This window comes from Diprion similis, chromosome 2 (genome assembly GCF_021155765.1).
Source record: "Diprion similis isolate iyDipSimi1 chromosome 2, iyDipSimi1.1, whole genome shotgun sequence".
Classification (NCBI taxonomy): Eukaryota; Metazoa; Arthropoda; class Insecta; order Hymenoptera; family Diprionidae; genus Diprion; species Diprion similis.
Window position 1 is genome coordinate 426,107 of NC_060106.1, and position 16,392 is coordinate 442,498.

The window sequence follows — 16,392 nt, forward strand, 5'->3', positions numbered from 1 at the left end:
GATATTGTGTAGAAGTCATCATTTATTTTCTACCAGGATTTAGCAAAATTTAACCCAAAAACCGAGGCTATTTATGCCGAATTTTTTCAATCTTCTCTCGTCGACGCATGCCCACTTATATATTATACGTACACGCAAAGCTTATTCATAGAAATAAGATTTGTTTGCCTTATAATCAAATGTAGCATTCAGAATGTTAATCTTTTTTTGTTTACTTGATTCGTAAAAGTAGCAGTGAAAAAAGCACTCGCTACCCTCAAGTAAAACAACATTATCTAAGTATCATAACTAAAAATATAGTTATAAAATATGAATTTTTTCAAATATGGTATTGAAGGCGCCAAGATGAATGCAACGTTGTAAATGGTGCGATAATGTTGCTCGGAATGTTATAACAACAAAGTACTGGCAATTCGTTTGCGTGCTTTATATTTGTTGAATTAAAGGAACGGGTTGGTAAATAAATGAGGGTTGTATATCTTTAATTAATAAGTATATTGACTAATGTTATAAACTATATACATCGAGCTTGAAGCACGTTTCTTGATACATGACCATTTCGGCATGACTCTGCTGATCGACTGGTATGTTGGCGCTCTCGGCGCTCACGCATGCATACACACACATACATGCTTCGTGCATGCTCGTCTATACTCGCGTTATATCAGCACATTATGTACGCGCATTCTAAATAATTGTTCAAGACGGGCAAAGTTACTTATTTTCCAATAATATTTTCTGCATTTCACCTGAGATCCCTTTACATCCTTTATCCGAAGTTTTAGATACATACTCGCAAGCTTGCTGTGGCTGTCAAATCCGTTATCGTACATTTTTGTCCAATGGAGTGTGAGTCGCTTAAAACGACATCTGATAGCTGGATATGATCTATTATGAGTAGGTTCTGTTCTGAACGGTAACTATATCTATCTATATGTAATAGAAACGGCCTACTCGAAGTAGATTCATATAGCGGATGAAATCTATATAAATTCTGACTGTTAGTAGTACAGTTTTATGAAATATTTGGAAATGAAGAATTCTGATCAGGTACGCCATAGATAAATCTAATACGCAACGTAATACATACAAAAGGAGTAATACGAAGAATTATAATTAGAAAACGAACAAATTTTAATTCCTAATGAGACTCCCTTCAATCTACAATATCGACACGTTTCACTCACGAAGATAAATTTTGATCGTTACTGTCTTATATAATAAATGTTTCAGCCCTATTCACACATTTAATGTTTTCATTCTGTATTGTCAATACATGTACGACCCTTTAAACTATGAAGCAAGGTTTGGTGGTTTGCAACATTTAAGCACACTTTTTTTATAGTAATTATATGAATAAATTGATAACGTATTTTCAAACACTCGAAATTATTTTGTGCATTACTCTCCATTCGTTCATTTTATTTTGCTGGCAAAGCTTGATAAAGAAAAAAAAATATTATGTTGGCTTATGGGAAAATTAATCACATCAAATTATGGGTATGACGTTTCGAATTGAAAGTTGCGATGTAATTCAGGCTCATTGCTACTATTGCCAAAACTTTACTTGATTACACAGAATTCATACGCATAGGGAAAACGAGGAAAACTCTGGTGATTTTTTACAGCGGAAAGAAGTCAGAGAATTTTTGAAAAATTGGATATCACAGAGGGTCAAAGAAAAGAAAGGCGTCTTTGTACAAAGTTCTATCGATATTAAAAATTTGTAAATTCCACCTCAAATTTCATTCTATACATACTACGTATGTAACTTCATGCCAAACCTGGTTAGGGTTTTTTTTTATGGAGGAAAATCGCAGGCTATTTTTCGTGAATTGATAGACAAAAGTATATTTTCTAGGTAATATTAAAAGTATTCGTAATAAAAAATGTCATTAATTAGAGGCATATTTCTTAAAAGGTTAGGTTAGGTTTCGCACTTTCGGAACTTGGACTTTTCGGAATTATATTGTTCGGCATTTTGTCGTTTCGGAGTTTTGCACTTTCGGCATGTTGCCCTTTCGGCATATTGCCCTTTCGGCATTTTGACCTTTCGGAACTTTGAGCGTTGGGTTTTCGACCATTCGGAACTTTGATGTTCGTTAAACTTTGATTTCTTTACTTCAAGTTTCGCCACAAACAAATTCGAGATTTTGCGCTTTCGGAATTTTTCAAATTCGGAACTTCGACACCGCCCCAAAATGATAATATAAATTCAGTACGAATAATAGCACAGAAAATAAAATATTGAGAGAAAAATTACAGAAACATGAGATATATATTAATGAGAATCTATTTGTTGCTTCTCTTCTTTATTCTGTGAAAATGCAACACAACCTTCATAACTAAATCAAGAACAAGTGTGTATGTATGTATTTACGTATAGAGACACGTATAGTGAGTTCTCCCTCAACTGATGCGATAATTGCTTAAAGTAGATAAAGTACGAAAAATGGCAAGTACAAACAAGCGAAGAGAAAGAACGAGCATGAAAGGAAAAAATATAATGTGACGAGTTAAAAATTTAAATGATGCGATGTTTGGGTGCGATGTAATAATCGAGAGCACCAAAACTTTGGTGATATTCGTAAGGAGTTTGGTGCGGCAAGAACTTTGAATGAATGACACAAGAATGGTTTTCAATTGCAGCGTTGAGAGCAAACGCATGGTAATGCTCATTAAAACCTGTTATCTCCCATGGCATACACACAGCAAATGCAACATTTTTGTAAATAACTATTTTTTTTATTTTTTGAAGATTGGCAATTTAGAATCCTTATCAACACCAGAGACAATAAAAAAACATTTTTGTATAAAAAATGCAAATCAACTTTATCGACTATTAACACGTGGACAGAAAGTGGTATTTTAATAGAACAGTTGTGTAACGAATATTTACTAACTACATTTTTGTACTGTATGTATTTCCCGGGTCCAGGACGTATTTTTAATTCTAATTCTCTGGAACACACTTTCCAGTGAAAATGCATGTAACGTTGATGCTGATTCGCGAGAGTTTTGGCAATATTTTTGAAGTTACAATATTTCCTGGCCAAGTCTTTAAAGTAATTATGTTTTCCTTCGAATCGCATTGACCACAAAAATATCAGAGAACCCATTCGTTCAATGACTGTAGCATAGTGAAGCATGAAATAATGCTTGGGAGTTGAATTTGTTTCAAATTCTTTCAGAAACAAAGTGTGATGTTGTTCGATTAATAGTCTAAGCTCTGATATCATGATGGCATTCATGATGGGAGAAAATATAATATCCATACACTTCAAAAGCAGTGTTAAAACACGCCATTTTTGTTTCAATAGATTGTAATGAGCGTAAGATGGTTGTACTAAATCTCCAATTATTAGTGGAAGGTATCTCACAAGACACCACGTGTGTGCAGCTCGTTTTCCGATTAGTACACCGGGTTTATCTAACGCAATTGGAGTAGGCTTATTTCTCATGTCAATGTTACCATAATTGAATGCTCGTATCCTTTCGTTTAGCTGCTGTAACGTTATTAATTTCAATATATTCACAATGAAGTTCAGAAATAATTTTATCTCACACTGTGCTACACCTTCCAAAATGTCATGCATTATATCAACCGACAAGCTGTCAATTATATTGAAATGCAGTAAGTCATTTAGAATAGACCTCATTTTTATGCCCAGTAAATGTAACGTTTTTTCCCTTAAGTCTTGACAAATTTGCTCATACCCAGCAAGGGTTTTTGATAAGTTTAATCGTTCTTTGCACATATTTCGTGTTTTCTCTTTGCTTGCTGTACACATACGACAGAAGTGAGTGACAGAAAATAATTCTACTAAACCAAGAAGAGACTGACCCTCTAAATTGTTAAAACTTAAGGCGCCGTTGACCTGGCATGTCACATCTATATTTCGTGACGTCAGAAGCGGGGAAATTGGGTGAAAAAGCCTATACGAATCCTGCGATAACGAGAGTATGAATCTTACTCGGAAATATTTTAAATCGTAGCTTGAATAATAGTGTACGTGTGAATCTCAGTCACTGCTCAGGCAAATCGCTGATAACGTTTATAATAAAGAATGATGAAGTGAATAAAATCACGCGACAACAAACATGGCCGATCGGAGCTACCGCATGTTGAATATTCACTGATTGCACTGTTCCACAATTTCTTTCACCCTCACCAGGGAGATTCACACGTACAAAAGCACACACGTTATCCGGGAAAACTTATACTATCAGTTATTTTTTTGTAAACAAGGCTCGATTCGTATAGGCGTTTTTCATGTGACAGCAGCCCGTTTATGGTCCACAAGAAGTATGTTCCGATCTGTAACTGACATCATTGGTTGGATCTAACAGAACAAGCCAATGAAATCAGCGGCCTTAGTTCACCGTTTAATGTTCAGAGGTGCCACACGTATTTATGACGTCACGATTTGATATTTTCAAGTCAGTTCAGCGGCGCCTTAACGCGATAATAGCACCTCGTATGAAACTTGTAACGGTGTTACCGGTCCTGGTCAGTCGGATTACCCTTCGGTGGTGGTTGCGCCCCCATCCAGCCGGATGCTCGGAGTCGACCAGGGTCAGTTTAGGAGGGAGTAGGGTAATTGGAATAATCGGACACGTTATTAGAATAAGAACTGTAGTTTATTGGATCGCGTCACTTTGGATCACTATAGAAAGACAGAAATATAAACAGCGTATGCTGCAATCGACTTGGTTTTTAATATATAATTATAACTAACATCTTTATACCTATGTACAACAGGTCAAAGAAATATCCTTACGTGCTAGACAGAGTATGACGGTTAATAAATCGGCGGAGCCGGTACAATAGTTATATCTTTATACATATATTGTAACGTGTACGCTCTTCTCTAAAGCTTTGCTTATGAGAATAGCTCGTTATGTGGGTGTCTTTGTCTTCAGACTAAGACTTTAGTGTTTTAATAAATAAAGGAGCCTTCTACGATAAATCAAATACGGCATAAGAAAATAAAAGCTTGACTCGATACGTCTAAATTCCTTGTGATCCAGACTCTGAATTAACGGAGCTGGCTTGGTTTTAACAAAGGTTTTTCCTTTGTACAGAATTTCGGAGACACTGTTCTAGCACGGTGCTCCCTTCTAATTGATTTTAAACAAATACAATATAACCTACAGACCAGTGCTAGAGGAGCCGTGGCTGTCTGTCAGATAGTTGGTTTATCGCTTCGGGTTAATCGTATTGCTACGGGAATGCCCACCTCGCAATTTACCTTATCTTTTACAAATTTATTTTATTGAATAAATGGCAAGGTAGGATACGTTATATATCTTTTATGTTTAATGATAACGACAAAAGGTTTATGTTTTACAAACAACAGAAAATACAATGTTTAAATTGTCAGCCTTAATGCTATTTTGCGTATTATTATCGCTTTATATTTTTAAAAGGTTTGAGCTACATCAGCGCTTTGCCAGATGCACTCCTTGACTTTACTTCTTTCCACCCTTTTGAGTGACAATAGCGCTTTACTAGATGCCCTCCTTGATTTTACTTCTTTCTACCACCGGAAACGGCTCCTTAAGGGACGCGTTCCGCTTTTTCTAGACGGTCAGTCTCTAATGCTTTGAGTCAGCTGGCCAAGCTCGTCACTTGTTAGTGAGGCGGCTGTAGGCTCAGAACTGCTAACTATTGCCTCATGTCGGCCGCTATTTATACTAAATTTGGATCAGGTGTCGACGCTGTGTTGTTTACTCCTGCGTGACGGCTCATCCGTGTTGCCTCTTGTTGATGTACGTGTCCGGATCCTCTAGCTTCACACAGGTGAGGCTCTTGACGTCATACTCATGTATGTCTAGCTGACTGGCAGGTCAGCTGACCGTTACAATATATATCTATAAAGAAATATAAATATATTGTAACGTTCGCCCTGTTGGCGCTGCTTCTTGCAGTGCCGACAGTGCGCCGGTGAGTGATCTTTGTCCTCGATTCTGATATGCCGTTCTACTTTACATTAATTTCTTAAAAGGACATCCACTATGACAGTCTGTACAAGGGTATTGAGTTAGTTCGATGTGTATACGAACTCAGCTCGGGTTTTATCCGTTGCTATGTTTGAGCGCGGATTTCACTCGTTGCTCTTAAACTAGGGGTTAGTGTGTTATTCCTGATCTAGGCGCGGGTTTTATCCGTTGCTCGTCCCTCTCTATGTGGTTCTGTTGATACCTGAGCTAGGCGCGGGTTTTATCCGTTGCCCTTCCCTTGCTAATTGCTTTGTTATTCCCTGAGTTTGGTGCGGGTTTTATCCGTTGCCTGAGAGCGCGGGTTTTATCCGTGGCCCTTCCCTGGCTAAGTTGATTTGTTGGTAATTATGCCGTCGAAGGAAATCAAGTGCCAGGGTTTCTAACTTGTAAAACTGAATACAATATAGTTTAATCAAAATATATACAACTTAATTTCTAAAAATATGGAATGTAATCTAATAGTTTACAGGAGAATGCCAACTTGAAGCCTTAGTGCTATTCTCCACCACGATGTGGATTTATCTATTTTATAAGTGGACCTTAACAGGCTATATCTTTATTTAACACAAGATGTAAAGAAAATGAAACTAACATATAAAATAAAAGAAAAAGACTATGAAGTTGATTTGAATATAATAATAATTTTAGAAACAAAAGAATATAATTTCATACCAAACTTTAGTTCGAATCTGGTCGCTGTAAATTGATTCATTTTCGCAGTGGAATTTATACTCAAGAACGCCTATAATAACAGCCGGGCTTTGACACCACAGGTCTGAGTTTGCTTTATCATAAATAGCTTGAGTCAGGCAGGTCGGTTACCTCAAGTCTGCTGCTCGGTCCGCGTATTGCCAGTCAGTTATTTGGTTCCGCGCGCTGTTATTGTTTCGGGCCCTGGTCATCGCGTCGTCCCCCTGTTGCTCTACGGTCAGTACTGTCGTTAGCGTCTGTCTCGTTCCCGTCGGTCTCTCTTGTCCGTGGTGGTCAGACAGCGGCTCCCGCTGGAGGTTCTCATCCGGTGACTAGGATGTAAGGTGGCCAGTCACCGGTCACGTTACAATATATAACAAGGCAAAAAGGTATACTGCAAATTAATGTATACTAATATTTAATGAACGGCGGACAGCCGGCACTGGTATATATATATATATATATATATATATATATATATATATATTGTAACGTGACCGGTGACTGGTCGCGTCACAACGTTGATCACCGGGTGAGAACCCCTGATTAGGAGCCCCGGACTGACCATCCACAACAACAGAGACCGAGTACGAGACAACAAAGACCGTCGACAGTACTGACCGGACGCCGACAGATGGACGACGCGACGACCGGGTCTCGCAGCAACGGCTACCCGGGCCACCAAATATGTGACCGGTAAACCACGGATCGGGAGCAGCCCTGAGGCAATCAACCCGGCTGACTCGCTGCATTTTTTGAAAGTCAATCGACATCAGACCAGTCTTCGAGCCGGCTGATAGCGTAGAAATCTTGCACAAGACATTAGATAAACATTTAAATAAATCCACAGCAAATTCATCGAATTATTGATTCCAAATATTCGTTAAATTCAGCTTTATTTTCTCAATTCGATTTAGTTTCTTTTATTTTCTTTTTTTTAAATTTCTTTTATTTTTATAGTAGATCGATTCATCTAGTTATAGAAATTCACACCTGGTGAAGAATAGTGTAAGGCGACGAGTGGGCAGACAGCTGTATATGGAATAAATTTATAGTTATAAAGTTGTGTATGTTATCCAAGCTTTCCATAAAATTAAAGTTATTAAAGAAAGCTTCTTGAAGTCATTCGACGGCATATTAACAAACAAGTAAATAGGGAACGAGCAACGGATAAAACCCGCGCCTAGGCCAGGAGTAACAAACCAATAGAGAGGGACGAGCAACGGATAAAACCCGCGCTCGACGGCAACGGATAAAACCCGCGCCTGAACTAGGAATAACACATTAACCATAGAACAGGAGCAACGAATAAAATCCGCGCTCAACAATAGCGACGGTTAAACCTGAGCTGAGAGTAGACAACTTGACGTACTAACTCATAACCTTGCACCGACTGAGGATTGGATGTCCTTTTTCTTAAAACATTAATGTAAAGAGGTTTGACTGACAACAGGACAAAGACAACTCACCGGCGCACTGTCGGCACTTGCAGTGCCTACAGGGCGAACGTTACAATATATATATATATATATATATATTGTAACGTTCGCCCTGTTGGCGCTGCAAGCTGCAGAGGCGACAGTGCGCCGGTGAGTTGACCCGAGTTTGTCCCTTTTTCTTCGTCAAATCTCTTGACATTGATATTTTAGGTAAAAGGACATGCAACAGTTAGTGAGTGCAACGGTTTTGAGTTAGCAAAACCAGTGGCCTATCCTCAGCTCGGGTTTTATCCGTCGCAATTGTTGAGCGCGGATTTTACTCGTTGCTCCTAATTTATGGTTAGTGTGTTACACCTGATCTAGGCGCGGGTTTTATCCGTTGCTCTTCCCTTTTCTATGAGCCTAAGTTTGGCGTGGATTTTATCCGTTGCTCGTCCCTTTTCTACGAACCTAAGTTAGACGCGGGTTTTATCCGTTGCTCGTCCCTCTTCTATTTGTTTAGTTAGTATGCCATCGAATGAAGTCAAGATATTTTCTCTAATAACTTTAATTTATAATTAAATGTGAATTGGAAAATATGTACAACTTAACACTTATAATCAACCAAATTATTTTATAAATACAGCTGAATGCCTACTTATAGCCTTACACTATTCTTCACTACTTTGTGAATTACTATAACTAAGTGGATTTATATTGTCTATTTAAATAACCCAAAATAAGGATATCAAATTCAAACGAAACAAAAGAAACGAAAATGCAACTGAAAAATATATATAACAGAAGAAAAGAATATTTCAATTTGATATGTGGATATGATCGCTGTGGATTGATCTAAGGCTCTCTCTACTAAACTGTACTCGGATGTCTACGTTATGAGCCGGCTCTGACACCTAGGGTGCGATTCTGTATTTGAAGTGAGATTGCTCACTTCTCGCATTTTCATCTCACGTGAGTTGGTTCGACTGATTCCGTAACGGTGTAGTGAAAATACGAAATAACTAGACGTGAGATGAGATGGAATGTTGTTTTTTCTCAGACTGTACTGTACTTTCCTACGCGTTGGCTCGACATTCGACTCAAAAAAAATAAAAAAAGATTTGATCGCAATTTTGTGCTTTGTTTATTGAACTTTTCAGTCAACATGAATGTAACTGAAAAACAAAAGCAAATGATTGTCAATTTCATGCGCGCCCACCCCGACTTTGGGCGAGGTAGATTGCGGTATAACCGCGATAATAAGAAAAGATTGGTAAGTAATTTTTTGGTTATGTTCAATTGAATTAATTAACTCAAAGTCGATCATTTATATGTATAACTAATGAAAAATAACAAAAACAGGAGGAGTTGTGGGAAGAATTAACACTTCATATTAATTCCGCTGGTAATGGTCCTAAAAAACAAGCAAAAGACTGGGCTAAAGTTAGTTAATTTCCATTACTTCATTTCTCAATTTGACATGAAAAGATGGTATAAATTGTATATTGTTTTTTATCACAGACATGGCGTGATTGGAAAAGCAATCTATTAAAAAAAGTGGCCGTCTATAAAAGTCATGCAGGGCAAACAGGCGGTGGTCCACCGATGACTTTAAATTTGAGTTCCGTTGAAGAAGATTTGTTAGACTTCGTAACGCCAGAAGCCAGTGGGCTGTCCGGCATTCCAGAAGGAGGGGCTCTTGACGATACGCGTCCATCAACTTCGTATTTTAAATCCAGGTCTTCCATCATAATTTCTGAAGAAAATACATGTAGCGAGCAAACATCGGGGATTGCAAGATTCGACATTCATCGTCCAGGGGTAAGAATATCACCTGACAGTCCTTATTATTTCAATATTAAAATAATATATGATTACGCTTGTTGTTTCCAATTCTCTGAAACAAAATTCCTAAATTTATAAATTTAATAATTTTTTTTGTCCACATCTTCAACATTTTTTCCAATGTACATTAACATTTTTCATTTATTTACATTATAGAGTTCTTCTTTCAATGCTTATGAAGATGATACATATGATGCAGAATATCATGCGATAAATGTAAGCCATGTTATATAATTTTGTTTCCCTTATGATTTTTTATATTTTTCGCTTAGTATAGTATTAATTGTTTTATATTGTTCTAGATCTCTCCCAATGTACATCGCTCTACGGGAAACGTAAGCGATGCTATATCATTTTTTTTCATTGACAGTTTTTCATATTTTTTGCTTAGTAGTATTAATTGTTTTATACTGTTCTAGATCTCTTCCAATGTACTTCGCTCTACGGAAAACGTAAGCCATGCTATATAATTTGTTTTCCTTTATGATGTTTTATATGTTTTGCTTGGTAGTATTAATTGTTTTATATTGTTTTAGATCTCTCCCAATGTACATCACTCTACGGGAAACGTAAGCGATGCTATATCATTTTTTTTCATTGACAGTTTTTCATATTTTTTGCTTAGTAGTATTAATTGTTTTATACTGTTCTAGATCTCTTCCAATGTACATCGCTCTACGGGAAACGTAAGCCATGCTATATAATTTGGTTTCCTTTATAATGTTTTATATTTTTTGCTTGGTAGTATTAATTGTTTTATACTTTCTAGATCTTTCCCAATGTACATCGCTCTACGGGAAACGTAAGCCATGCTATATAATTCTATTTCCTGCATGATTTTTCCGATTTTTGGCTTAGTAGTATTGATTGTTTTATACTGTTCTAGATCTCTTCCGATGTGCTGCGCACTACGGAAAACATGCAGGAACAAGATTTGGTTGGAACTCAAACCCAAACAACGCCAACGCAAAATAAGCGGAAACTGTTGGATGACTCAGGTAATAAGCATTTATGTCGCATATTGAATGATCATTACAAGCAGAAATCATGCAATTTATGTCACTTTTCAATATTATTTGAAGTTACGTAAAATATTGTTGCACTTTTTTTCAGATACTGGCTCGAAAAAGACGAAGAAGCCACGGGTTGCGCATCTTTTCGAACAGCACACATCCGAGTACTCCAATATTCAACAGCGAAGAGTACAGCTAAAGGAAGAAAAACTGGCTCTTGCGAAGGAACAATTCGAATTTACGAAAAGAGCTCACGAAGAGCGAACTGAAATAATTCGGTTACTTATCCAAAAGGTAGTTGAATTGACTGAATCGGTTCAAAATTTGGGTCCGCAATATTTGGAGTAAAACACAGAGCGCATCGTACACAAAAAGTGTTTTATTCATATAAAACTATTCTTATTACAGTTTTTATAATGATATGAACGAATACTATTGGAATAAATTAAAAAATATAGTTTTTCATCGTATCTCGGCTTTGTGCGCATTTATTTTTATCATCCAATAAAAATATACAGATTAATATTAAAATTATGTACAAATTAAGTTTTCTGATATTTCGGTGATCTTAAAGTCAACTACATTACTGTATCATATAATTATTAATGTTTTACATTGATAAGAAACTTATTTTTGTATTGTACAAAAATGTTTCGCCAAAAGGCTGTGATGTTTTGTACTCGTGTGTCGAATAAGGATTAAGGTAATTCTATCGCGACATTCAAATCGAAACATTGTTCTCAGTTTTTCTCAGATACAAAATGCTTGCGGGCTTCAATTAATGAAGAAAAGTTGTTGCAAAATCGACTAAAGAACAGCATACTGCGAATTCAAGGTCATTCAAGATAATATGTACTTGCTGTGTAATTACAAAATCGTTCTCTTCAGATTTTTTTTGAAAAACTAAATGAAGCTTCTTTGATGTTGCACAAAAATGTATGCAAAGTGTAACTTGTAAAATGCGCTCTTATGAGAAAGTACCGAAAATTGTGATTTTCAGTAATGAATACGCTTCCGCTCGGTGAAAGCTTCCAAAATTTACGTTAATTAGTAAAAAATAACTGAATCACGCGATTTCGGGTTTGTACTCCCTGTTCTTCCTGGACGTCATTGTGTGGTATCGGTGGCGCAAGGTCCATTTCATCCAGATGAACTTCCTCATACGGAATCCCCCGTCTCATAGCCATATTGTGTAAAACGCAACAGGCGTTTACAATGAGCGCTGTAAATACGTTTCAATATGTTAGACCGGGAAATTCATTACAAAAATACCATATACTAATATCATATACGAAATTATTTGTACATAATATAATATTATATCATAATATATTAATGCAATTCTATGTTGAAAATGATAGGTTATTAAAATAAGTCCGCATGGAAGACTGTTAAATAATATAGGGGTATTACCAGCAAATTGTGGACAATAGTGTAAAGCCCGTTCCTTCCGTAGACAACGCCAGCGACCCTTTACAATGCCAAAACATCTTTCTACAGCGACACGAGTCCGAGCATGGTGATCCGTATATCTTGCGCCTGGAGTTCCTTCCTCTTGATTTAACTTTGGCGTTAGCAGAAACGGTTGGAGCGGATATGCAGAATCACCTGAAAAAAAAAATTGTAATCGATAACTAAAGCTATTAAACTTTGTTCACTCACAACATGCAGAATTCAGAGTACGATTATCTCTGCGTAGCAACATAATTACTTGCCTAGAAGCCAGAAATCTCTTTCTCCTCCTGCGTATCTTTGTTCTAAATGAGTGAATATTCTTGAGGATCGTAAAACTCGAGAATCGTGCGTCCGCCCACCATGAGAACTATTTACAGCCAATATTTCACATGTGGAATCACAAACCTATAATCCCATCCAAAGCATAATACCATGTTATTGTTTGTCAATTAATTATCGTATTAATTTTTAGATAAATGTTGCAACATTATAGAATCCTTATATACTTACAACTAATACATTTAGCGAGTGATACGATTTCCGGTTGATAAACAAATGTTCCCTTTCTACTTCAGGTGGAAATATGGCAATGTGCGTCCCATCAATTGCCCCAATCACGCCAGGAAAACCACCAGCCCTGAAAAATCTGAAGAAAAATGAATTAATATTGATAACATGTTTCATTATTTGTAGTCTACTATACAGCACCTACTTTTTTACTTGATCTGCATTCTATATATGTACATATGTAAGATAATTTTTTGACCCTTCTTTGATGTGTTGAATTCTGTCAGCAGTTGTTGGAAATCGAATCCAATTGTCCATCACGTTATTTAATGCATTTACTGTAGCGTGTAGACTACGGCTGAGTGATGTTTGGGACATACACGTTAAAAAATCTTGCCCAACTCGTCTTTGGTAAGATCCCGATGCAAAGAAGTTTAACGATGCTAGTATCTACATGAAATAATGTATCGCATTAAGGAGGTCTAACAAATATATACAAATTAAACTCTGTTGCTTAAATTAAGAATTAAAAATACATTTTACGATAAATATATCACAAGTGCGTTTACCTATTTTACCTGTAATTCATGAGGGATCGCACTTCTTCTGGACAGTTCAGGCATAAATGGCACTAATTCTTCTATGAGGGCACGGCTTGTATCTTTGGTCAGTCTACAATAGAAAATGCATACCACACGCAGATTTTAGAATCTTCATCACTATTGAGATTATTTAATCGAAAAACTTACCTGTACAGTCAACGAAATTCAATCTCAGGAATTGAGAAAGGATCACATGTGTCTCTTAGTGTTCTTCGTGAAACTCTCATAATGTGATCGGGAGCATCCTCTTCATCGTTCAGTAAAATAAAAGCAGCAAATAATGCCATTTTTCAGCACTTCCGTGCACTTTAGTTGCTCTTAACACTACAAAACTTCGTTCTTCTTAACCTCAAAACCTCTAAGCTTTCCCTTAACCTCTGCAACTTAACCTCTTAGCTGCGGGGGTGGTCAATATATCGACCACCAGTTACATCGGGAACTCTACCTGAGATACACGGTGATTTTATGTATAAATTTCGCATTATATAAGAGGTTGATTTGTACTGAAATTTTCCCATACCTTAAAGGTTGAATTTACTCCAAAACGCATTACACATTACATGCGTCGGTTTGAGCCAACGCCAACGTATTTCTCTCTCTTTTTCTCTCTCTCTCTCTCTCTCTCTATTTCTGTTCTTTCTCTCTCGGACCCACGTATACGTCAAGAAATTTCATGTCGAACAAACTCCCGTGAGATGGCTCACTTTTTCACTATGGTGAAAGTTACGGAATCGAGAGAACTGCTCACTTTGAGTGTTTTCACCAGATTTCAGTTACAGAATCGCACCCGTAGTCTGATATTATAGATTTCAGAAATGCAATGAGTCAGCCGGGTCGGTTGCCTCAAGTCTGCTGCTTGGTCCGTGGTTTGCCGGTCAGATATTTAGTGGCCCGTGTCACCGTTGCTTCGAGCCCCGGTCGTCGCGTCATCCATCTGTCGGCGTATGGTCGGTACTGTCGGCGGTCTTTGTCGTAGCGCGATCGGTCTCTGTCGTTCAAAGGTGGTCTGTGGCTCCCACCCAGGGGTTCTTATCCGGTGACTATTATTTTGATGTGACCAGTCACCGGTCACGTTACAATATACCGGGACCATCTCTAGAAACTAAACAGGAACTGCGCATGCGCGAATTTGAATCCGCCGTCCGTGTAGTCTGGCCACCCCGAGACCCTGCTGTCAAACTCTGTTTCTGTCGGCGATGTAGTTCACATGCATTTTTGGGGTTAGAATCTCAAGTTATTGAGATAGTCACTCGGAAAGGCTTGGGAAGCATTTGTTATTGAAAATTGATTGTTCAAAGAACGGTCGGAATTTAATGCTGATGCTCTTTGAAAATTCGTCCTATTCGATTGAAACAAGAAATCTGTTCAAATGTTGGGTGCTTGGAAGAAACGAAGCAGGTAGGTGGGGACAATTTATTCAATCATTTTCATTACTTCATACATTAAGAATAACAATGAAATTTTTTTCTTTCAACAGAAAATACAGTCAAAATAATAGCATCTCTGCTGTTCGCTGATGTCTTCTCTTCCCGTTCAATTCATGACACATGCAGAGATCATCGGCCACTTTTGTTGGTTGGAAAAGGAAGTTGTAGATCTTACGGTTTCTTTCAATTTCAAATCTAATCTAAAAAAATCTAATCCGAAGAGTAAAACTCAGAAAAATTCTCTGACACAAGTTAAAAATCAACATTTTCAAAATGTGCCTCAGTGTCACAATTAACTTTAAGGATAATCATGTTTTAGAGTAATGTTCAGAATATTCATATGAAAACATTGACTTATCGGGTTCAACATTGTACCCCTTGTTCCTTTGAAACAAATGAATATCTAATTTTCACTGAAGTTCATAAAAATATTTACTTAAACCTAAATCCAATACAATATCTTGTTCATAGTGCTCCGAACATCATCCAGTAACATGAATATCCGGAAGGAATCCCTCTGTCGCAGAAACCGTTATAAGGTTCTTTGTTTTTAACTTGTGTCACTAGATAACTTTTGCATTGCAGATTCCATTTCCAATTTTAGGATGAGATTTTTTGTTTCGAACAGTGTTAACATGGGATGCAGAATTAATTGTAATAAATGGAGATTCACAAACTCTCAGTTTCAATGAAGGACCATTGTAAGAGTATAAAATTGAATCTGGTTTCAAGCTTTCAATAAGTTACCGGATGACTCCCTGATAAAGATTCATCATAAAAAAGTTAGCCAGCAAGTAAGTCCTATTGTAGACAAAGTGATCATTTGTAACGTGTACTAGTAAGTGAATGCATTCCTTAGACCTTGCTGGGGTTGAACGAGGCTCAAGCACGTATGATAGCTGCAACTAGCTAGTCAGATGATACTGTCGATTAATATTGACTTTAAAGACATTTTCAACTGAAGTTATCCAACATTTTTAGATTGAGATTGGTTCAGTTTACACATCAAAATTCATCCTTGGAATCTGATTTAACACTTGAAACACTATTCATCTGAATTGAATACCAAGAGAGTGAAAAATAAAATATCAAAACTGCCGAAAATAAAATTTGAAAAATAATGCGGGCCAATAATACTGCTTGGATTACAATGGTACACGGAATGATTGCTCTGTAAAATTAGTTAGCAGCAATTGTTGAATAACAAACTTATTACTATTGGCTCGATAGATCTAAAATGATGGAATATTCAAACACCATGATCTGTAGTGTGTCGTGCTCTTCAATTTTGCCACGACTGATGTTCAGAAGGTGGCGATGACCAGAAGAAATTCCTTCGGATACCTGTTGTCTAATGGAACAACGGAACAACCAAGTTCGATGGTTGGAACGGTGGCACCAATCGAGAAACTAGGGTCCTAGCCACCAAAAC

At 37.1% G+C, this 16,392-nt stretch overlaps 1 protein-coding gene across 1 annotated transcript; it reads right to left on the bottom strand.

The window, feature by feature from the left end:
• Positions 1–12,012: 12,012 nt before the first annotated feature.
• Positions 12,013–13,820, bottom strand: LOC124414044 (putative nuclease HARBI1). Its single transcript, XM_046894924.1, has 7 exons — positions 13,727–13,820; positions 13,510–13,592; positions 13,191–13,381; positions 12,935–13,070; positions 12,685–12,829; positions 12,383–12,577; positions 12,013–12,191 (listed from the first exon to the last, which is right to left on the bottom strand). The coding sequence occupies exons 1-7, from the start codon at positions 13,818–13,820 to the stop codon at positions 12,013–12,015; spliced, it is 1,023 nt and encodes a 340-aa protein (XP_046750880.1).
• Between the last annotated feature and the right edge of the window lie 2,572 nt (positions 13,821–16,392).

Coding starts and splice junctions, on each gene's coding strand:
- LOC124414044 (XM_046894924.1), bottom strand. CDS start 13,820: ATGGCATTATTTGCTGCTTTTATTTTACTGAACGATGAAGAGGATGCT. Junction 13,593..13,726: donor AAGAACACTAAGAGACACAT/GTGATCCTTTCT, acceptor GACTGACCAAAG/ATACAAGCCGTGCCCTCATA. Junction 12,578..12,684: donor AAGAGATTTCTGGCTTCTAG/GCAAGTAATTAT, acceptor TTTTTTTTTCAG/GTGATTCTGCATATCCGCTC.